The sequence below is a fragment of the Thermobia domestica genome, chromosome 18 (genome assembly GCF_964235325.1).
Source record: "Thermobia domestica chromosome 18, izTheDome1.hap1.1, whole genome shotgun sequence".
NCBI lineage: Eukaryota > Metazoa > Arthropoda > Insecta > Zygentoma > Lepismatidae > Thermobia > Thermobia domestica.
This window is the reverse complement of record NC_137471.1, coordinates 13,920,623-13,945,576: the sequence shown is the minus strand read 5'-3', so window position 1 is coordinate 13,945,576 and position 24,954 is coordinate 13,920,623. Positions and strand designations below refer to the sequence as shown.

General features: G+C 38.3%; 1 protein-coding gene across 2 annotated transcripts in view; it reads right to left on the bottom strand.

Annotated features, from left to right (window-relative positions):
* Positions 1-7,566: 7,566 nt before the first annotated feature.
* Positions 7,567-24,954, bottom strand: part of LOC145675008 (uncharacterized) — a 46,689-nt gene continuing 29,301 nt past the window's right edge. For both annotated transcript variants that reach the window (XM_081745372.1, XM_081745371.1), the window contains exons 2-4: positions 23,669-23,828; positions 11,313-11,604; positions 7,567-9,323 (exon numbers count right to left, since the gene is read on the bottom strand). In XM_081745372.1, coding sequence (XP_081601498.1) covers positions 7,793-9,323; positions 11,313-11,604; positions 23,669-23,825 — 1,980 coding nt within the window. In that variant the 5' untranslated portion in view covers positions 23,826-23,828 and the 3' untranslated portion in view covers positions 7,567-7,792. The remainder of the gene's footprint in view (positions 9,324-11,312; positions 11,605-23,668; positions 23,829-24,954) is intronic.

The following is a 24,954-nucleotide window of genomic DNA, read 5'->3' as shown; positions in this document are numbered from 1 at the left end:
ATTCTCTTCGGATGAGAAACGTTTTGTTAGTCTTCCAGACAAAAAAAAATTATAACATTGTTTATAAGTAGGGCAACCCAAAAGCATAACAGCAATTTACACATATGGTTGGTACCTTTAACATGATTCTGGTTGTCTAAGGGTCCAGAAGAAACTAATTTTAAAAGCACAATAAAGCATAATTTCAGAAAATAAAGCATAACGCATAATTTAAAATATTACATAGTACAATTATTGGAAAATTCTATTAGAACAATTCTTGGAAAATTCTGTTTAACGGCAAGTTTAACATACTGTATTAATATTTTTAAAATCAATATTTACAATGGAAACCCTTTGAGAACATAACAATGCAACAATGAAAAGCTTATTTTTATTTGTATTGTTATGTGTACCTCTTGAACTGAGCATTTTCTGTAATTTTTGTTGGCATCTTTTACTTTCCCTTTCTGTATACAGGGTGACCGCGTGACTATGTTACAAAATTTAAGGGATGATTCCTGACACGGAAACAAGAAAAAAAGTTCAAATAAACTTTTGTCCAACGTACATAATTTCGGAGCTACAAGGTGCCGAAAGCGTCGGAAAATGACATTCAAAGTTCTATAGCTCGACTATGGTGAATGATAGAGCTAATGCGGCATGGTCACGTCAAAGACACCGAAGCTGCTGTATTCAAAAATGCTTAGATCGAGATCGTGCAATTCGTGCACAAGGGATTCCCCAAAGGAGCGTAGGGATTCCCGGATAATCTCTCAAGAAAGATGGGTCGAAAAGGATACGGATGAATAGCTGTCCCAACTGCTAGCAATAATGCGTCTGTACTAAGTCGATATCTCGCATAAGCACAAAATGGCGAACAGTTTTATACGTGCCATGTGTGGTTGCATAACGCGCACTAAATAAGAATGGGAAACGTGAAAGGAAAATGTTAATAATTTGGTACAAATGGCAAATACATGATATTACGCTGTCCTATCATTGTACAGACGCTTTTAATAAAAGGTAATAGTCATGAAACGTACTAAAATGCTGTACAAACATCACACTAACATTGTTCTCTTCCATGTAGTTTTGTCATTGAAAGCAGGTAAAACGAAAGAGAAAAACCGGGGGATATGGATGCTTTCTTCCAGGCAGAAATCTTATTTTATTTGATGATACGAGCCGAGGATACTTTTTACGAGAGGGGATATTTCCGCCATCCCATGTTAATGTGACCACTGCCAGAGAACAACAGTAAAATATCCGTTTCTTATCATTAGCCGTAATGTGCGTTACCCGAACATTGAAAAAGAACAAGGAAAAACAATTTATCAGGACGTTTGTTTTAGTCACTGCTTCCGATGTTTTGCAGGACTGATTCCGAGATGTCTAGAATGCTTAACATGTCGTCATATTGTTATCGTTTAGAAGATATTTTGTTTTCACAGACGGTGTTATCACCTGAAGTACGCCACAGTTTGCAGGTTCGATCACAAGCATTTGTTCTTCCTTCTGTCGTAGAAAACAATCGAAGGTAAGGAAAGTATAAGACAACCCTACTAGAAGGCGTTGTGGAAGGTGGAAGGTCATTCTTCATGTGGTTTGTTCGTAGCGTACGAGTTCCTTAGTGCAGTTTGTGCTTTGCTTGTTCGAATGTGAGATCAAATGGAGTATTCGATAGCAGAACTTGCGGACATGATATTTGTATACGGTCAAGCAAATGGCAACAGTCGAGAAGCTGATAGGTTATATCGACTGAAGTATTCACAAAGAAGACATCCAACCCATACTATGTTTGCCAGACTTTTTCAACGCTTACGAAACACGGGAAATTTACAACCTCAACACTACGACCAAGGAAGACGAAGAACCACGAGGACTGCGGACTTTGAAGAACAAGTGCTTGATCGTTTCGCCCAAGACCCAACAGTAAGTACCCGGAAAGTAGCACGTGAAAGGGGAGTAGCACAAGATACTGTTTGGAAAGTAGTACACGAGCAACAGTTACACCTCTATCATCCGCAGAGGGTTCAGGCCTTACGTTCAACTGACTTTCAACCTCGCGTTCGGTTTTGTGAGTGGTTTCTCCAACGCTCTGTAATTGATCCGCAGTTTGCTTCCTACGTGCTTTTCACCGACGAAGCTTGTTTTACGAAAGACGGGATATTTAATAGTCACAATAGTCATGTATGGGCAGACGAAAATCCTTATGCAATTGTGAAAAGGGGCCACCAAGACCGATTCGCCATAAATATGTGGGCGGGTATTATCAGTGATCAGATAATAGGTCCATATTTACTACCACCACGATTAACTGCACCAGTGTATACGAGATTCCTGCGAGACATACTCCCAGAGTTATTAGAGGATGTCCCTCTCGGTGTTCGTCAACGGATGTGGTTTCAACATGATGGCGCCCCATCCCACTTTTCAGCTAGTGCTCGAGAGTATTTGAATCAAACGTTTCGTGAAAGATGGATTGGAAGAGGCGGTCCTTGTAATTGACCTGCACGTTCCTCAGATTTGCCTCCACTTGATTTTTTCTTGTGGGGTCATGTCAAAACACTTGTCTATGAAACGCCTATAGACAACGCAGAAGAACCATTAGCACGAATACTCGCTGCCTGTGATACTATAAGAACAGCTCCTGGGTTATTACAGCAGATGCGTCAGAACTTACTGCGACGCTGTAACGCCTGTGTTGAAGTAGAGGGACGTCATGTTCATCACCTATTGTAGGATAATTGGGAGATTTGTCTCGTTTACAGGTAATTGATGATGTTCTTGGATGCATTCAATCCTGCTGTAAAATGTTGATTGAAGACATTATTTCCATTCTTGTGACTTTTGTTTTTAGGAAACAACCTCTTTTGCATTATGGTTGTTTCGCTCAGTTTTGTTTATTTGTTTTCAATGACAACAATACATGGAAGAAAGACTTTAATAGTGTGATCCTTTTACAACATTTTAGTACGTTTCATGACCATATGTATCATGTATTTACCATTTGTACCAAATTATTCACATTTTCCTTTCATGTTTCCCATTCTTATTTAGTGCGCGTTATGCAACCACACATGGCACGTATAAAACTGTTCGCCATTTTGTGCTTATGCGAGATATCGACTTAGTACAGACGCATTATTGCTAGCAGTTGGGACAGCTATTCATCCGTATCCTTTTCGACCCATCTTTCTTGAGAGATTATCCGGGAATCCCTACGCTCCTTTGGGGAATCCCTTGTGCACGAATTGCACGATCTCGATCTAAGCATTTTTGAATACAGCAGCTTCGGTGTCTTTGACGTGACCATGCCGCATTAGCTCTATCATTCACCATAGTCGAGCTATAGAGCTTTGAATGTCATTTTCCCACGCTTTCGGCACCTTGTAGCTCCGAAATTATGTACGTTGGACAAAAGTTTATTTGAACTTTTTTCTTGTTTCCGTGTCAGGAATCATCCCTTAAATTTTGTAACATAGTCACGCGGTCACCCTGTATATGCACCTGTAACGCGCACACAAGTTATAAAATACTGACTGGAGTAAAGCGTATTCATTTACAGTGCATTAAGTAGAAAGTTCGGTTGGGGGGAAGAAAAAAAGGCCTGCGAGATTTTAACTGATTCTTGTAGTGCTTGACGAGAGAAATCTATTAGTGAAAGAATTTTCAAAATCGGCGCAGGCAAACACGGAGAAAATCGCCTGTGCAGGCAAAATTGGAGTTTTTCCTTCCCCATTTTGAACCGGTACATGAAAATGCGATTTCCTTCCCCAGTTTGAAGCGGTACGTTTAAATGTGGTTTTCTCCATGTTTGCCTGCGCAGATGGAATTTCATAATACATCACAGATACGTCATTTTCTTTCATCTTTTACCTTGTAACAGTCTATAATATAATGGGCGATATTCAGAGAGAACTCGTTAATCGGCGGTTAGTCTCAGACTAGTTAGTAAGCATACTAACTCTTTACTAAGGAAAGTGCACGTTATGGTTTCAGTCTACTTTGAGTACAACTAAAATTATGATTTGGGTATGATTAACTAATATAAACCCAATGCATCGGGTGAGAACCAAAATGTGGCAACTACGGAAAAGTAGATGAGCGCATGCGTAGTCTGTAAAAATGAAAATATATGAAATACGAAATGTTGTGTCGCACGCTAAACCGTGGGTAAAAGATTAGCCTCTGCTCTAGATGAATTAGTCACATGTGATTAACTTCGTCAAATACTACGTCCTAATCAGAGACTCTAAATACAATTTTGATAACCATCTTTTAGTCAATCCCGTAGTATGACGTTAATCAGTCTTCAAAACGACTCTGCATAAGGCCCAATCTTATTGTGTACTTGTAATAACATTGGATAAGTAGACATATGCTTTGTATTTACACTGTCAGAACGCTCGTAAAGATTACTACCTAGAGAAATTATCAAATTATTATTAAGTTTGCTTATTTATTGAACTATTTGTTTATGAGTTGTTGGAAATGTTGCCAAAATTATGTAACGTACAAGTGTTCTGTTACATTTTGGCAAGGCAACTGTTTGGTTGTGGGGGGGAGTAGGCCTACTTTGCCTACGTTAAAAATTGCTAATGATGGCAATTACTGCATAAATCATCCTCACTTATTGTTAAAACGGACAATAGGCATATGTCATACAAGTCGCACGTTATTTATCGATATTGTGTACAAAAAAAACTATTTGTAGATGGGTTCACGTTCACTTTAGCAGACGGTTCTACCGAATTGAAAATTTGTATTTGGTATACAGTATATAATTATTTTTGGTTTGGTGTAATTTGTTAGTTAAAAATCACAGGCGCTACGATTTACCTTTAAAAATAATAATTTCCTATTTAGTGTCGTAAAGCGTTAGCGGATAACGTAAAAGGGTTGTAGGATTTCGTGTCGTTCAAAATCTACAGTAATTTTTAGGTATTTGTTCCAAGTTTGCCTTCCACAGATTTTCTTAACTTCCACACTTTGCTTACATCTGCACCATTAGAGGGATTAAGCTTAGTTAAATACCACAAGAGCAGAGCGCTGAAAAACATGGCAAGTAATACAATATATGGCAGAGGTGTAGATAACCAGCCCACCATATGTGTACCATTTGTAAGTGTAGTATTTTCTAGAAGGTACAAGGACTACAATGCCACTAATTGGTAAATTTTGCAGGATTATTGTGTAGTTTGTGATCTTCCTTCAACGCAGCGTTGAATATGATTTCGTATTACCAATTAGAGAGCTCCTAACTGGGGGGTACCATCATTTATACGCTGACTGAAACTTGTGGAATACACCACGCCATCTTGGGAGAGGATATCTCGAATCGAACGCTACAATTGAGAGCACGCTCGAATCAACACTGCGATATAGGGAAGAGCATCTCTAGGTCTTTATATTATCCCAATGCATGCACCACTGTAACTTCATATAATGTAATGTCTATATATTCATTTTCATGAAGAAAAATAACATTATAAAGTGTGTAACGATAATTTTAATTGTTCTATTGTATTTAAATTGTGTAGTTACAAATCAGTCTTCTTACACTAGGGAAGTGTTGGTTCAAGGTCACAGAAAAGATGAAAAATCAGCTCGATTACCTCTATTATAGTTAAATATAAAAATTTATCCTTAAAATTTGATCTTCTCATACAATATTAGATTTTGAATGTCACAGACATCACTTTTGAGGGTTTAGAAACCATAAAATCCATGCTGTACAGAGGTTGTTCAAGCCTACGTTTGGCCGATTTCGTTCCTTCCCCTTCCCGGGCAGAATGGACTGAGGCTCGTGGTGTCCCTCAGTGCTGTACAGTGGCTTCCTGGGAACAGAATTGTTTTTCCGCGCGGAGGACAATAACGCACAAAACAGGACAATTATTGTGAGTGTTGTGTTAAATTTGTTTCCAAGTGTGTGGGCTTCCGCTCTGTGACCAAAATGCCACCCAAACTAAGTTGGTTTTGGGAAGGCTATATTGCGGCTCTTTATGACGCCCACTTTAGTGTTTCTGTCATTAGAAAACAGTCCAAGAAGAATGGTTGCAACATCAGTTTAAGTGGAATAAAAAATGTTATTAAAAAGTACAAGGGCAACGGAGCTCCACCATTTGGATCGCCAACGAAGTTGCCTAGGAAGCGGGAATGCACAAAGGCCACCTCCACCATGCAGAGGAAACTTCGCAAAATGGCAATACAAGAAAATCCTCCAACACAAAGGTTTGTGGCTAATCGTCTTGACGTGTCGTTTGGACTGTGAGCCGGGCGTTATACCATCAACTCAAGCTGGAAAAAGTCATGAAAGCTCGCGGCCATCTTCTCACGGATGCCCACCAAAAGGAAGGAAAGTGTAAGCCCCGGAAGCTGTACGAACGGCATCTGGCAAAACAAAGGTGTATGTACGTCGTAACGCTCGATGAAGCATGGACTTACCTTTCCGGCTGCGGCAAACCGAGAGCCCGAAAGCTTACAGAGAGAAAGGCGCCAAGAACCTTCAGAAGGTGGGTCCGTGTCTGTAAAGAATCCTTCTCAAAAGGGTCCATTGTCGCTACTGGCTACTGTTACCGAGTAAACTGAAGATTCGTAGGGTGGCGAAGAACTGCAAAATAAATTCGCAGTATTTTCAGGAGCAGATCATGCGGCCGATCTACAAGGATGAGATTCCAACAATGTACGGAAATGACGCCAGTCTGGTGCGCATTCACATGGACAAGGCCTCATCACATACCTCACGATTGTCCCTCGCATTCTACAGGGAGATGGAGAAGGCAATGAGGTACCTGTTAAATCTTCAGATGCAAGTCCTATGGACTATTGTGGATTTGAATTACTGAAGCGGGCTTTCGGAAAACGGCGCTTGACAACTGTGGAAGGACTTTGGAAAGCTGTGCAAAGGGAAAGGAACAAGATTCCCCCTCCAGTTCTTCAGAGAAGCCTATTACAGTGGAAATAACGCTGTCGGGCTATTGTTAGGAACCAAGGGAAACACATCGAGCACCTACGGACCTGGCGCCATGGATTTTTCTAAATTTTTAGGTAAGTCGAAATTGGCCAAATGTAGACTGAACAACCTCTGTAGTATTAAACATTCCAAATTTTTCGAAAAAGGGACAAACTTCCCTGGTAGGTGTGGTAAATAGACCCTAGTCCATACGCTGCGAAACCTAAATCCGCCCCTGGAAATAGGTCTACCAAATTAATTTTTAAGAAATAATCAAATGAAAGCAGTAGCAAAAAGCATACATTGATCTATAGATGGAAAGTCGAGTCGATTCCTGTGGAGTATTGACATGCGATATAACGATCCTAACTACAATTACAGAATGGGCAAGAAGAACTCAGAGATATTTTTTAACAGAAGAAATATTGTATATTTTTAGAAAACAAGTTTTATATGATTTTCTGTGTTATTTAGTTTATAAAAATATTAACTTTTCATTTGTAAACCTATTCTTTTTTTTTTTTTTTTTTTTTTTTTATGATGAACACATTTAATTGAAATCTTGAATAACAAAATTCATATTGCAGATGTTTCTTAAAACCATAATTTCTCTCATAATCCAAAGTATTCTTGTATACAACTATGTTCGGAAAAGGGATTTTTTTTTTTAAAAAATTTAATTGTATTTGTTTATTTTAAACTTTAATCATACAAACATCACATTCTTTTACTAACATTTACTATTGAAAATCATATGTAAATGTTTGCTTTCATTTTCCTTGCTAATTTCGAAATAAAATCAGTGCTTGGTGACCTTCAATTGTTGCTGTAATTAATAAGGATCAAATGGAGAAGTTATTTACAGTAACAGAACCGCTTTATCTCATAATCAGCCACACACGAACTCTGATTACCACGACTATTAATTCTTTTAACAAATATTGGAGCGTCGAAGGAATTTGTACCAGAGTGATATGTAATCATACTTTCAAATAATCCGAAACCTGGGATTGTTTTAATCGCGACTGTATATTTAATTAAATTCGATTGTAGAGTTCGTTTACCAGAATTCAAAGGAACTCGAACAAGAGCTTTGGTAACTTCGCGAATGGTGAGTTGCGCACACTGTTTATATGGGCTTAGTTTACTATTAATGTGACTTAAAAGGAATGTAGCAGCATGTAACTTTATTTTGTGGTTTGCTGCAAGTGTCGAAAAGGGTGGTTCACAGGAACACCACTGTTCTTTTATCCCAGCATTCGAACAATTCCGATTCTTTGGTACTGGAAGAAACAACGAAATTCCACGTGATGAAGCTCGTAGATACTTAGTTCGATAAAATAGGAGATAGTCCTCTAATTTACGCAAATCTAAAATGTCTACCAAGGTCTCATAAAGGTCAAAGGGACTTGTCAATCTACGAGCGTTTTCACGTACATTTGAAACAGCTTCACCATACGCTTTATGAAACCAATCTGGGAACACGAGAAACAAAAATGGCAAACGTTCTTCAGTATAGCCAATATAAGAGTGCCTTATGGCAGTGTATTGTGCCCCATGATCACTCATAAATATCAAAATTGTTTCGTTCAATCTTCCCGAGTTAAACAAGTCATTTAAAAGATGCTCATAACTTTCATCTTCAATTTGTGCATAATTAAGATAATCATGAACAAAGCTAGAAGTCCAAAACAAAGCAAAATATGATTTAGAGGTCATTGACAATGCAAACTTTCTGATGTAATTGTTAATATTATTAATTGTCCCTCTAGAACTAGCACATAGTCCGCTTGGATATCGTTTAAATAACAAATTCATCATCGCCATATATACTCTGATACTATAATCGGTTGGTTGATTTACAAATCCTTTTTTACCTTGGTAGAAAATTCCGTATTTCCCATCATCTCCAAAAGCAGTTCTATAACCTTTGTTGCTAAAGTTCTTCCACAACCAAGGACAATCGTCAAATTTTGTCCATGTATTCGGCCAACACGTCTTTCGTAATTCATGGACCGTCAACCCAGTGAGAATAGCAACCAAATTAGGAAATAAATCATCGCTCACTGTGTTATATCCTGTCATTTCAATAGCTTTTAACTTTTTCGTTAGAAAGGCAAGTGTTCGAGGCATTTGTCGATAAAAATTAAGTCTTGAAAATGAGCCAAGTCCAACAATTAAAACACTAATATTTTGTTGCCCTCCTTGGGATCCTTGACTAGATTTCAATGCCGCTTCCTCACATCTTTTTTCTACTGCAGGCTTCAAGGGAACGAACGCATGATAATCATAGTATTTGAGTGACTTTGCTATTGTGCAATTAAGAAAAATAAATTCATTCTGAATTCTTGCTGATTCATGGAAGTTAATGCAAGTATTGCTGATCCTGTAACAAAAGTATTTGGTAAGAAATAAATCACTTAGAAAAAAAATGCAAGATACTTAAAATCATAGTAAACTATACTGAAGTAAATTATCAAACGATTTCCTACGCTTCTACATTAGGGCTGCCAATTCTGAATAATAGAATTACCTGTACCCGCTCTAAAAACAGATAAAGAGTAATTGTATTTTAAACCTTGAAATATGTAGTGTAGCTCAACAAAAACACCGGTCAGTTGGCAATCTTATTCTACATAGAACATACGATTATATTAGTGAGTGTAAAACAGCATCGTAATACAAGATAGTGTGACGAAATTAGGTAGAACTGCTAATATCTTGGAAACGAATTATCCAAAATAGATGGTTGTCAAAAAGTATTGGAAAGACCTTCATCCAGTAATGGATCAACAACTGTTGATTATGGTATGTATGTGTTTCAAATATAAATCACCCTCACCATTACACTCATGTAATCCCAGTTCTCATTCTTGATACCTGAGCATTTGAGATTAAGAAATAAACGCTTATAACTTATTCTGAGACATTATACGCCTTATGCAGAGTCGTTTAGGGCCATACTAAAGGCCTGACTACTGAAGGAAACATATGTTAGTCGAACTCTTTAGTATGGCACTAATTAAGCGTCAGAACGACTCTGCATAAGGCCCTATAAGTTTCACCTTGAAGCTGTAAGAGTTTCTGAAAACAAAGATAGTTAAACTAAAATTTACTGTTCCAGGGTTTAACTGGATAGAATTCACTGTTATGTCTTTGTATAACAAACGGTTCTGCGAACTCGAAATATCTTTTTAACAACCGGTTCTAGCGAACCGGGTGAATAGCACCATTGGTTATAACCAGTTATTTGTAATTTTTTTTTTTTCAATATCAGCCCATTGTTACATTTTGTACGTATTTGTTTCTAAATGTATTATTAGGTGCATTAATTCCACTGTTTCATCTAATCTAGTACGCGTTTAAACTAGGATAGTATAACTTAGGTGTAAGATAAATTCTAGATCCCTTGTTGTTACGTTTTGTTTGTTCTTAAGATTATGTTACTTCTGTCGTGGGTTGTACTTTCCATTGCACTTGTATCTCTAACCCTTTCTCTATCATCTCCTTTGTTTAAAAATGAATAAAAAAGAGAAAAGAAACATGCAATGATAGCCCTGGTCCGGTTTTATTTTTAGATACCAGCCTGAAGGTTGTTCTGAGCATTAAAAAAAAATAGATAAAATGGTTTAAACTCACATACCAACGGGAAAGGGAGGAAGAGGAGTAAACAGAAAGAATGATTATGCAAATGAATATCAAAAATAGCAGTGTATAAATCATGATGGCTCAAGAAAGGGCCCCGATCTACTTCACTGACCCCGGGCCCCAGTTTGCCTTACGCCGCCACTGGACTGGCATGTGATGGAGTCATGCACTTGTGGTATTCACATACAAGAAAATAAACAGGAAACTTAATGTCCAAATGTAGAAGATGCAGTGGTCCAACAAACTGAAATGAAATAACCTAATTACGTGGTTGCTCTGGTTTAGGTTGCTAATGGCTACAATAGCAGAAACAAATGACTACCAGAGAGGTATGTGGTAGGATTAATTTTCTATCTGATTTTTCCATACTGAATCTACTGCTCAAAGACTAGTGAAACCAAGCACTTCAAAGCATGCTGACAACTGTGACAACCATGACGTCACGTTATAAAACCGATGGCAGCTTCAACTTTTTACGACGAAATCGATCGTTGATAAGTTCTTACAACGTGCAGACGATCAAAACGGATTTCAACTGCGCCTACAGGAATATGATTGTCCACAGGCTACGTACTCTTGTCTATATTTTTACCGGTTGTAGGAGGGACTTGTGAACTGTTCTCTAGTATTAATAGATCGCATTCTGCTTTAGCGTCCCCATTATGAGATGTAACACAAACAAACAAAATTAAAAAAAAAAAAACATACATAAAATCCCGCTACTTACCGGTGACTGAAACCAAATTGATTTGGATGATTCTCTGAATCACCATCAACTCTTGAAAACTCCTGGTAACAGCATTTCAAGTCTTTCATTTCTATTTCGAAAGGCGCCAACGCAGATTTATTAATCCATATGGCTGTGGTGTTAGACGCCACAAAGGCATTAAAAGATGGACATTTTATTGGTTTCACACTTTTTACATATTTCAGAATACTTTCATCAAAAGGATCAAAATCCGGGATTCGACATGTTTCTGTATCCACCAAGTATCCTCGCGGGATAGGAATATCCAAAGCTGTAACAAAATATTTCATTTCTTTAACAGTTACGGATCAATACTTATAAAAGTCAAAGCGGATACGGATATCCGCAACAATACATATTTTAGTGGTTATACACTTAATTCTTGTCTTAACGGACTAAAACGGAGTAATAACGGTTCGATGCTGCCGATAGTTCATAATTTACGACACTAAGTTTGAATTTGTTTATATCCAGGGATGCCAACAGGCGGGATTTAGGGTACACGTTACCAACATGAGAATATTGGGGGAACAATTTTTCATTGAAAATGATAATTATGTACAATCAAATTGGAGAACTATAAATTTACGAGATGAAATGGTAGATTTGGGGAAAGAATAGTAAATTTGAAAGGAGAATGGTATGCTTCGGGAGCGAAGAATGATAAATGTGGAGGATTGCGCGTAAGCTCCTCGGGGATGAGCACTAGGTTGGATCAAAATAAGCGAAAGATAAAAATTCCGTATTTGTGTGCTCAACAAAGGGAAAATATTGAAAAAAATGTATTTTATCTTCAGTTCGCGCAAGGTCTTAAAGTTTAAAAAAATAAGACTAAACAATCAATTATTACTTTAAGTTTCAAATTTTAGAGATCAGGTTTTCCGATTTCTAATGAAATTAAATTATTTTTGTTGCTTAATAATGGCAAAAAATTTTGAACGTTACAATGGTACATTTAGAGTTTGCGCAAATACCGTAAAATTAGTAAATTTCGAAGATTTTTTTTAAACAGTCTTCTAAACAGACACACTTTTGTATTAAACTATATATAAGGATACTTTTTAATTCATTTTTTTTCTACAGCGTGATTCAAAGTTGAAATGAAGACATTAGCTTTAGCTCCTCCCTTATTTCGCAAAATTATTCGTGCTAAGGTGATCCAGATCCCACCACGTGGAAGTTACTGCAATTCGAAGTCCATCCTTGCCCTGTCCAACCATCTAACTATTCAGAACATGTTAAACTATGTTGTTCCACTATAATTAGTCAAGGGTGTCATCTTGAATTCTGATTTCTGATCTAATTTAGGTCAAAGATTGTAATGTTGTTCTAATATAGGTAGGGATGCATTCGAGTCGAGTCGAGTCGAGATTTAAGCCTGTCTCGACTCGTCTCGAGAAAATGTTGTCTCGACTCGTGTCTCGACTCGAAAATATGTTTCTGTCTCGACTCGTGTCTCGACTCGACAGTCTCTGTCTCGACTCGACTCGAATTCGAGTCGAGACGTCTCGAAATTCGAGTCGAGACAAAATATACGAGTTAAAATATACGCACACATCAGCCAGAATATTATGACTACCTACCTTATTGTCAGTGTGTCCAACTTTGTCACGGATAACAATGGCGACGCGTCTTGGCATGGACGCAATGATCCTTGAAAAGTCACTGGAGAGAGTTGATTGGTACACATAGGCAAGGGCGCCGATTATTCTGTAAATGTGGGGGGGCATTCAGATGCAGAAGGCATATATATGAGGATTTTAAGACAAATTGTATTCAAATTATGCCAAATATTGTATATTCATAAATACAATGCGGGGGCTCACATGAGCTTTGGGGGTGCCCGGGCCCCCTCGGCCCCCCAGGATGGGCGCCCTTGCACACAGGTCATCTAATTCCCGTAAATTCCGGGAAGAGGGGCGATGCGCTCTGAAGTCATGTTCAATCATATCCCATTTGTGTTCGATTAGGTTCAGATCAGGCGAGTTGGGCGGCCAGCACATCACTTGGAACTTTTCCCTGTGTTCCTCGAACCACTCCATCACAATCCTGACCTTGTGATATGGTGCATTATCTTTTCGAAAAATGCCACTACCGTTGGGAAACATGGTCGTCGTCTGCAAGCAGTGTGTGATACGCCTTGGCCGTCATGGTGCCTTGCTCGAGCTTCACTAGACACATAGATGCTCACGTGAATGTTTTCCGGAGCATAATTAAGCCACCGCCAGCTTGTCTCCGTCCCGCAGTACAGTTGTCAAAGAACTGTTCTCTTGAAACACGACAAATTCGCACCCTCCCATCGTCATGATGAAGGTATCGGGATTCATCAGACAATGCAACGCTCTGCCACTGTGCCAAGGTTTAATGACGATGGTCATGTGTTCATATCAGTCGTAGTTGCCGATGTCGTGGTGTTAACATTCGCATATAGATGGGACATGGGCTTCGGAGGCCCATCGTTAGGGGTGTTCGGTGCACTGTGTGTTCAAACGCACTTGTACTTTGCCCAGTAATAAAGTATAATGTTAGTTCTGCCACAGTTCGCTGCCTGTCTTGTTTTACCAGTCTGCCCAGCCTATGACGTCCGACATCTGTAATGAGGTGGGGGCGCCCAACCCCTCGACGTTTGGACGTCGTTTTCCCTTGGTTTCGCGACTTGTTGAAGACACTCACCACAGCACTCCTCGAACATCCGACAAGCCCTGCAGTTTCCGAAATTCTCCTGCCGAGTATGCGGGTCATTACAACCTGCCCTTGGTCAAACTCAGATCGCGCGCCTTCCCCATTCTACACACGGCCAGCACTCTCACTGATACTACATGCACCGTACGCGTGACTGACTAGCAGGCATTCGTCGGCAGGTGACACAGATATCGCCTGGACGGAAATTATATCGATAGTAGGTTGGTAGTCATAATGTTCTGACTGATCAGTACATACTAAATAAATTTAAAATGTAGGAAATTTTCAACATTCTGATTAACTTGCAGGAAATTTCACAATGAAAAGAAGCAACTGACTTGGACAAGACAACGGTTAGTTGATGGGGCAATCTTTTTTTCTGGTCTTTGAGGTGTGAGCTTTGACCATGCCTTGTGAAATTTTGATGTTTGGTGCTCATCAGTCACGCTTCCATTTTTTTTCTAATTGTTCCAGTTCATGATAATTAACAATACATTGCGCAGTTCGAATACATGTTCACGTTTTCATTCAATCCAACTCAAGCCGCTTCAGATACTATAGAGTTGTATTTGTTTACGAAGAATTAATTGCGTATTAGAAATACACCCCAACAAAATATTCTGCGTGCTCATCTGCTCAGTATTCAAGGTTTTAATTACAACCTGAATTGTTAAAATGCGAACGTAAGTTGCATTACATATCTAAGCAGTTCCTAGTCTATGGATAATTCAAGCAATGCTAATTAATAGAGACCGGATGTTTAGGCACTAAAAACCTGGAAAATAGGCAGGCAAATAGGCACTAAAATTTTAAAAATAGGCAGTAAAATAGGCACTAAAATGTAACTCGAAATAATGAAGATAAATACTCAACACCATTAAAAAATAGATTCAAGTCATAGATAATGTTCAAAGAATATAGAAACATACTTGTTTGTTAATATCTTCTTTCATTGTATATATAAAAACGAAGCTTGTTATGCATTCCATACATATTGGGTGAATCTGAAATATGTGCACATACTTCGGGAGCTGATTCATGAGATCAAAAGAAGACCAAAAGTCTTGTTGCATGTTGTCAAATTCCGCTTCGTGTACAAGTGACAGCGGGCCAACTTGGAATCCAAAATCGAATCCTGACAATTGGAACGAGACATAAAGGTGTTCACATACTTCGGGAGGTGATTCGTGACATTCAAAAAATTCAAGAGTACTTTTTGTCTTCTTTTCATGTCACGAATCACCTCTCAAAGTATGTGCACATCTTTCGGTTCCGTTCCAATTGTCAGGATTCAATTTTTGATTCCAAATGTGCACATCTTTGAAGTTCACCATGTATATATATCGTAACGTACCACGTGCTTGTGTTTACAAATACTTAATATGTGTGTATTATTTATGTTATATAAATTATATATTTTCCCACTAAAGGCTTATTTTGAAGAACATGCAGAGAATAGGCAATGTTAGGTACTAAACCAATTATTTAGGCAGTAAAGGTCGAAATAGGCAAAATAAAATTGGCTTAAATCGAAACTATAAACCCCCATATAAACTTTAAAACGTTATTTTTGATCATATCTTTAATAATAAAGAATAGGCATTTTGCCTAACATCCGGTCTCTACTAATTAAGGTCTTTCTAGCAAGCACTTCTGCTGTTCATAAACCTTACGCATTGGAGTAGGAAAAAAAAAGAAAAGAAAAGAAAAGAAAAAAAGAAAGAAAGAAAGAAGTAAAATTGGTAATTTTGCAACCGTGACTCACTCGGGCTCATGCTCTCTATCCTCAATGGAGCTCGCGTTCGTTAATCTCAATGAGGATCACACTAGTCAAGTTTCTCACTAATTCGAGCTTGAGCTTGATATTTACTGTGAAATTCTCTTCAGCTCGATCTCGTAATGCCACACGTCCTTTCATGTTTTTACATTTGTCTCACCATTTTCGATTTATACGGGTGGCAGTGGACTTTTCAATTAAGTTTTTGTTTTCATTTTGACCCGCCGCCATTTTGCACAGGGTTGTCGTAGAGAGTCGAGACTTGCTCCATTTTCCTTCATTTTACAACAGATTTCAAACGATGTGCTACTTAACCCCCCTTGCCATTTGAAACTTTTTAGTTGGATCCCGTCTGGGGCCCTGCGGGGAACCCTGAGGCAAACTTTTTACCCCAAAAAAGTGTGGCCTTGAAAATGATGGGATACATGTTCACCGAGTTTTCCATTTACCCAATCGTTTCCGAACAAATGACTCGGTTCAAACTATTCTAGCAGGTAATTTCCTAGCTATGGCTTTTTAAATATCTAGAAATTGGCCATGTTTTTGGCCAATATCACGGGAACGGTAAGCCATAGAGATATGATATTGGTGGTAATCAGGGGCCGCGGTGGCTCAGTGGTAGAGCGTTCACCTCTGGTGCTTGGGGTTCCGGGTTCGATCCCAGCCCCCGCTAAGTGAACTTTGTGGTGGACAAACACCGCGTGCGTGGGTTTTCTCGGGGTTCTCCCGTTTCCTCCCACTTTCTTCATTCCACCATTTCATTCATTACTCATCATCACCGTCTCCTTTAGCCTAACCGGCATAACCGTGGGACGTAAAACTCAAAGATTTCATTTCATTTCATTGGTGGTAATCAATCCCTAATAGAATGCTAAACATTTTTGTCCTGATATTAATTGGTGGCCACTGGCCAACTGGCCATTGGCCAAACTACTGGCCAGTTGGACAGTGACTACCGGTTACTATTTGGTACCAAAATGTTTACCATCCTTTTAGATATTGATCAACACCAATATGATCTCTCTATGACTTACGGTTCCCGAGATATGGCTGCTTAAATTTCTGTAAATCGGTCATTTTTTGGCCACTATCTTGCGAACGGTTAGATTGACGCGAAAAATTTAATCATTTTGTCTAATAGTTTTTGATGCTCTATCTAATGCAGTGTACAAAATTGAAAAAAATTGCAAATAACAGACAGACGGACAGATAGACACACAGACATAGAGAATTCAGTAATCGGTCATTTTTTGGCCACTATCTTGCGAACGGTTAGATTGACGCGAAAAATTTAATCATTTTGTCTAATAGTTTTTGATGCTCTATCTAATGCAGTGTACAAAATTGAAAAAAATTGCAAATAACAGACAGACGGACAGATAGACACACAGACATAGAGAATTCAGTAACGAACTTTTTAAGTTCGTTGAATATGTTGTAACTCACGATATCCCGCCCGGTGACACGTATAACTTCGGGATTCGTCTAGTTATAACATATCCAATGCGAACACAATTGTCTCGTTCGGATCTCACAAGGGAACCTTCCGAAAATGATAGCTGCAGTGAAAGGTGTGGCCTATGCCAATTGAAAGAGCTGTAACAGAGATGAGCATTCCCAAAAAATTAGCTGCCCATAGCAATAGGCTCAGGAAATATAAGGGGTGGAAGTTCGGGAAACAGCAAGGCTGGACAAGGGGGAAAAGTGCAAATTCCATAAAAAAAAAAGGGGGGGAACGGCAAAATACGATGCTGATAATTGATGTATAGAAAGAGACTTGCCACAATAGGGAACAAATGAAGGCCACCAGTGGGGTTAACAGTGTTGCCAACTGCACAATGAAAAGTACATGTTTTGCAAAGAGCACTATATGAAGTGAGTGCAATATTCAGTGTCAACCTGTCATGTAGAACATAAGATATGGCATGTCTAATCAGTGGTACAATCTAACAAAAGAAAATAGAAAAAACAGAAGTACGAAAAATACGGAAAAGACGGAGTTGACCATAATGCGCCACATTTGATCAGGGGCTGTACATATTAGAATGAACAAAACAAGAAGCACCGAATATGCAGGAAACCGACGTACCTAGAGTCGAAAAGAAAAACGAGTTCCAAAGTTGGCAAGACTGGCCATGGACATCCAGACAAGTCTAATATAGTTAGGCCACTCGCTTCAGAAAAAGAAAATTCCGGCAACAGGCATCACTCGGAATGCATCAATGTTAGAGTGATTGAGGCAATGTCAAGTCGGGGAACATGAAATGGTTGGGTTGAGCCAACAACCGATAATAGAAGTAGTGAACATTATGTCATGGTTGGGTCGTATGTGGGAATATGCAGGGTGTCCCATCAAACTTTGTGACCTGAAAGATTTGCGAAACGAACAAAAATGTGACAAAAATGAGGGGGTGATAAAAGTCTGTGAGAAGCAAGTGCCCCCAGGATCCCCAACATAGGGCCCCAGGAGCCAACTTCAAATTTTCAAATGGAAACAGGGACCGAGTGTTACCTCTCTCGATTGACCATGGAATGTGCAACAACATATATAGGAAACATTTGCTATATGAAGCATGTTTTTCAAAATGGCCGCCACAAATATGTGCTGTCTTAACATGGCATCGAACAATGTGATCTCAAATTGCTGCGAAGCGAAAAGAGATGTTGCAAATCCAATTGCACAGGAATGTACTCATGTCGAGGACCAAGAGAACTTTGTAAGAAGCAGTTCCCCAGGGCCCCCATCATAAGGCTCAAGGGGATCAACCGCAACATTTCAAATGGGAACAGGGGCGGATGATATTTCTCTGGATAGATACAACACCGTCTATAAAAAAAACATTTGCTATATGAATATGAAACAGATGTCAGGCAAGGACAACTAGTGGTGTTTCCCATATGATCAGACGATGACTTATTTATGGCACGAGCCATAGTAGAAGGCGGCTTAGTTGAAGAAACTACACCCTCTCAGTAACCTAAATTGCACGAAAATTTCCAAAGCAGGTTCATTGACCTGACTACCGCATGTTGCCCACTTTGTCCAAGAGCGGGATGGTTTGTTTCTAACTTTTCTACCGAAAAGCATTTGTCTGGAATGGTGTTTCTGAGACAATAAAATAAAGAAAATATACTAGGCAGAGAGAGAGCAGGGAGGAGGAAGTGTACCAATTATTCTTTCCTCTAAACCAGCGTTTCCCAACCTTTGTCAACTTGCAGTACACTATGGGTGTAACATGGATTCTCGCGACACACTTATAGATATTATTATTTGTAAATATAAAACACACTGGTATTTTTTTTCTTTGATTACTGATCTCCTTCGCACAGAGAAGAAAGCTCGATCACTGGGTTTTCCTCGTGGTAAATCACTATGCTTATTTTTCATTCTAATTTAAAAGGAGAAAACAACTGCAATGAAATGTTGGACTCAAGTTGTTAAAAATACGCTTACTCTTTCGAAAACTGTATCCAACCTTTTACTAAGAATGAAGATCATTAAATAACGAACGAACAAATAAATCTATTTTACTTTTAAAACACAAATGTAAATAATTTATCGAAAGGATTGAATGATATTTTAAATTTTCAAGTTACGAAATAGTCTGTAACGATAAAGAAGCAATAATGGTCATAACAATAACAAATACTTTTTTCAACATTAGAAATGTACAGAAAAGTAACACGGCATGAAACTTAAAATTGTAGATTCATAGTAGAGGTTCATAGTAATGTGCAATACAAATATACATTTTCCCCTACGTTTTGCAATTTGATTGCTATAGAATTAATAATTTTGTTTTGATATCCTCGCGGTACATCAGTGGCCCATTCAAGACACACCAATGTCGCGGTATTTTCACTGCTAGCTTTTCATTTTAGACAGGTATTTTTACAACAAAGGGGGGTAGCGTGCACCTTTGCACCCCCTTAAATCTGGCCCTGTCCAGAAGTTATGTAGCCCTATATCGTTCATGGAAATAAAAACACAATAGTTATAACTATGCTAAATTACTATAGACTGCCAATTGCTCATTCAGAGAATTTATGATGTTCACTTTATTGCAATGTTATTACACAGACTAGATATAGACTACGGATAATAGTTTTATACAAACTAGATAATCAATTATTATTATTATTATTATTATTATTATTATTATTATTATTATTATTATATTTGAAGTACAATCAAATATCACGACATTAATTACTAGTTTTAATTAACTGAATTGAGCTGAAAATTAAATCTTGATCTCCAAGGATTAACCATTAAAGGACCCCGCACTTTTCTTATGGAAAGTGGCTTTCGGCTAATGTTGTTGAAACTTCGCTGGTTGATAGTTCTTAACATGTGGATCAAAAGTCTCAATGGTCACAAAGACCGAAATCCACTCCTTCCCCCCAAAAACCGCCTCGAAGTAACTGGGGGGAAAAACTGATTTCAGCATGTAAAACAATTTGTTGTTTTAATCAACTCAACAAGGACCCCAAACAACCACATGTTAGACTATCAAACTACCCCACTTGACACCGCCCTTTGCCTCCCACATACCCCCCCCCCCGCGAATTACCTTACGGATGTTCCATATTACTGTAGTTTATAGTTGCGCGTATGTGTTGAAATACCTACAGTTTTGGTCTCACCGACGATATAATGGGTTTCACGTATCGCTGATTACGAATCTGAGATGAGAGTTCTAGAATTCAAGATGGAGGATCAATATGGCGGATCAAAAACACGAAACTCCTGAATGTAGCCACAAATAGCTGTTTACTAGGGTATTTTGGGTCGTTGGTTACGAATCTGAGGTCAAAATTCTTGAATTCAAGATTTCAGATCCAATATGGTGGATAAAAACGTCGAAGCCACAAATCGTAGTAGACTAGAGTGTTTTTAGATCGCTGTTTAAGTACGCAACATTCCTTGATACTTCAGCCACCATGTAGAATTATTCTGCACCCTTGCCCTTTACCAAAACCCACCACAGATATCTTAATGCTGAACGGTGTTAAAATAATTCATCAATTATCTGTTCATTATTTTCATCATTTCGGTTTGCAGCATGTAATGTGGTACTTAGCAATGAGTCATCGGGATATCTAATATTCTGTAAATGTCGTGCATGGCCTAAATACCACAAGACACTTGCAACGTGCGCATATGTACCTAATGTACGAGCGCCGCTTTGACATATACAGTAGTAACCTTGAATAACATTTTGATCATAATCCTGGTCATTGTGTTAGTAGACAGAGGATACCGCGATGCACTTCCTTTACTGGAATATTTAGGAATTGATCATAGAATGCCCGCACTCCTACTACCACGTGAAAGACAATTATCAACAGAAGATGCAAATACTTCTCGACTAGTTACTAAAAATCGATGGATAGTCGAGGCAAGAAACGGGCATCTAAGATCTGTTTTTAAGTTTCTAGCACAAACGTTGAATCTGCAACATGCAAAGAAACTGAATAGTTTCTATCGCATAGCTGGAGCTATTTTGAACAGATACCACCCCGTTATTTTCATGCAAGATGCAACCATTGAATTAGCTAGAGAAATGAGAAATAGGTCAATCATGCCGAACGTTGTTAAAGCAAGAGTGGAGGTAGATAATTTTATTAGAAGGAACGGTCAATGGGTACCGCTGAATGATCAAGGCCTAATTGACTTTTCTGTACTTAACTTAAACTACTTATGAGATTTCACTGTAGGCACATATCAAGTAGATCTCTCATCCTCTTACGTCCAAGATAAACTAATACGAGATAAGGATGAGCAATTCCAGCTTGACGAAAACGTAACTGAACCGGGATTCCTGCGCATACGTCTCTACTCAAGGTTCCGCAATGCAACTAAGCATCAAGTTTTCATAGCATATGTAGCCAATGATGAAGATGACCAGGATTATGATCAAAATGTTATTCAAGGTTACTACTGTACATGTCAAAGCGGCGCTCGTACATTAGGTACATGTGCGCATGTTGCAAGTGTCTTGTGGTATTTAGGCCATGCACGACATTTACAGAATATTAGATATCCCGATGACTCATTGCTAAGTACCACATTACATGCTGCAAACCGAAATGATGAAAATAATGAACAGATAATTGATGAATTATTTTAACACCGTTCAGCATTAAGATATCTGTGGTTGGTTTTGGTAAAGGGCAAGGGTGCAGAATAATTCTACATGGTGGCTGAAGTATTAAGGAATGTTGCGTACTTAAACAGCGATCTAAAAACACTCTAGTCTACTACGGTTTGTGGCTTCGACGTTTTTATCCACCATATTGGATCTGCAATCTTAAATTCAAGAATTTTGACCTCAGATTCGTAACCAACGACCCAAAATACCCTAGTAAACAGCTATTTGTGGCTACATTCAGGAGTTTCGTGTTTTTGATCCGCCATATTGATCCTCCATCTTGAATTCTAGAACTCTCATCTCAGATTCGTAATCAGCGATACGTGAAACCCATTATATCGTCGGTGAGACCAAAACTGTAGGTATTTCAACACATACGCGCAACTATAAACTACAGTAATATGGAACATCCGTAAGGTAATTCGCGGGGGGGGGGGGTATGTGGGGGGCAAAGGGCGGTGTCAAGTGGGGTAGTTTGATAGTCTAACATGTGGTTGTTTGGGGTCCTTGTTGAGTTGATTAAAACAACAAATTGTTTTACATGCTGAAATCAGTTTTTCCCCCCAGTTACTTCGAGGCGGTTTTTGGGGGGAAGGAGTGGATTTCGGTCTTTGTGACCATTGAGACTTTTGATCCACATGTTAAGAACTATCAACCAGCGAAGTTTCAACAACATTAGCCGAAAGCCACTTTCCATAAGAAAAGTGCGGGGTCCTTTATACGTTCTGTACCTTTCTAAAGTAATAAATGCTGGAATTGGTTTCAAGGCTGTTCCTGAGTGAATAATTTCTTCATAATAATATTAAAAGTTTTAGAAAAATTTTCGAGACATTCGAGTCGAGTCGAGATTTTTATGAGCTGTCTCGACTCGACTCGTGTCTCGACTCGAAAATTCGAGTCGAGAAACACGTTTGTCTCGACTCGTCTCGAATTTTACAAAGTGTGTCTCGACTCGAATTCGAGTCGAGTCGAGTCGAGATTCGAGACATGTCTCGACTCGTGCGCATCCCTAAATATAGGCATCTTTTATCTTGTCCACATAAAAAAATTTGCATAAATTTTGTCACCCCGTTGTCCGCTTAGGATAAACATTTTAATCAAAATCACATTATTAAAAATCTAGTTCGAGCTAGGAATAATTATATTTTTAAAAAAGCAATTGATTCAGCCATTTTCCGGTGTTTTGATAACAAACTAGATCAGTTTCATTTTTATATCCTAATAAATACGTTTATCATCTCACTGACATCAATAACACTCAACACTAATCCATTTGATAGTAATACTATTCATGGCTTTGGATTAATTGTTTTAACATTTATATATATATATATATATATGTCTGTATTTTCATTAATTTCGATAGTGTCTGAAGAAGGATATGCTAGATATCCGAAACAGTTACAAATTATAATTTAAAATAAAGTTTTAAGCTTTGGTCAGTGTCTCTTTTGTTAAAACTAATCAATTTCCTAGTAATTATAACGATGGCAAACCAAAATGCAAAAAATTGCGTTGGGTTGAAGCCAACTTCTACGGAATGACATACCCCATACCGATCCAGTTGCCTACTTACGACATACAAATTAATGCCTACTTACGACAAGGGTTATTTATATACACAGACTCTTCAATTTGAAACTAAACTACAAACCTTTCTTATATTAATCTAATAAGCCAGTTATCTTCTGTATTCTTTTTACGAACAAAACATAACTTACTGAATGAACCGGGATAATCGACGTAAAATCCCTTCTGGATAATAACAACCGAAAGAATAACAATTATCGCCAGACATATCATTTTCTTAAGTCTCCGACCCATTTTTATTTTACCAGAATTCTTTACTAAAACAGTACTGCCTTTTATTTGTGACATAACCTGAAAAAGAAGAAATAAAGATTGATGAAAAACAGTAGATACTGGTCCTTATGCAGAGTGGTTTTGACGTATGATTAAAATGATACTAAAAGCCTGACTCTGCGTGATACATGTTAGTCGAAACTCTTTAGTATAGCCCTAATCATGAGTCAGAATATCTCTGTATAAGGCAAACTGAATTAATCGGATATTAAAACAACACCTGCCGTATATGTCTTCGCATAAATTGCAGACCGTAATGCAACATAAATTATAGATTCAGACCTTTACGTGGTGAGTATGTGAGAAACATTGTGGATTATAGATTATTCGAAAACGTAATATTTGTGGCATTGTTGCCATATCGCAAAATCGAGTATTGCAAACTAAAACGCAAATTATACCTTGCGTTGACGAAAATGGATACACAATGTGACCCCTAGTAAACTGTTCCTGACAATATTGCATTTTTTTTGTTTTTTGCTAGCCGTAGCTAGCACCCACTCAAAGGGTTACACCCTTTATTTGGGAAGCGGAGTTTATAGGAACTGCACACTGAGAAAAAAAAATGTAGGTGGCATACTTAAAAACGTAGGTTACATTCGTAATTCCTGTAGTTTCTGGACTTAACATACAACCGTATATAACATCCTGCAGCAAACGTATAGCTGAAAAAGTATGTATTATACGTACTGTCTGCATAAGTGCAATGACGTCATTCGTGTGACGTCATCTGCAGTAACAAGTATATACGGAGGTAATATCTAGCTTTGTGACGTCAGGGTCGTATGTAGCATGTGGGTTAATAATGACGACATACACTGACTATCAGGACGGAGCATGATTTCAAGAAGTATGCAATATACGTTCTGTACGTATGTTTCTTGCGTTCAACCCCGAGACAGCATCTATATTGTACTTGTGCCCCATACGTACGACTAGATACAGTATACGTATTGTACGTATGTATTATACAGATTTTCCTTATGTCGCACACAGCTTGTCCAGATACAGCATACAGAATATCCGTATGCACCATACAGAGTGCATATATGTAGCTTACAGACTGTCTGCATGCAGCATATAGATTATACGTATGTCGCGTACAGGTTGGCCATATGTAATGTATAGATCGGATGTATATAGC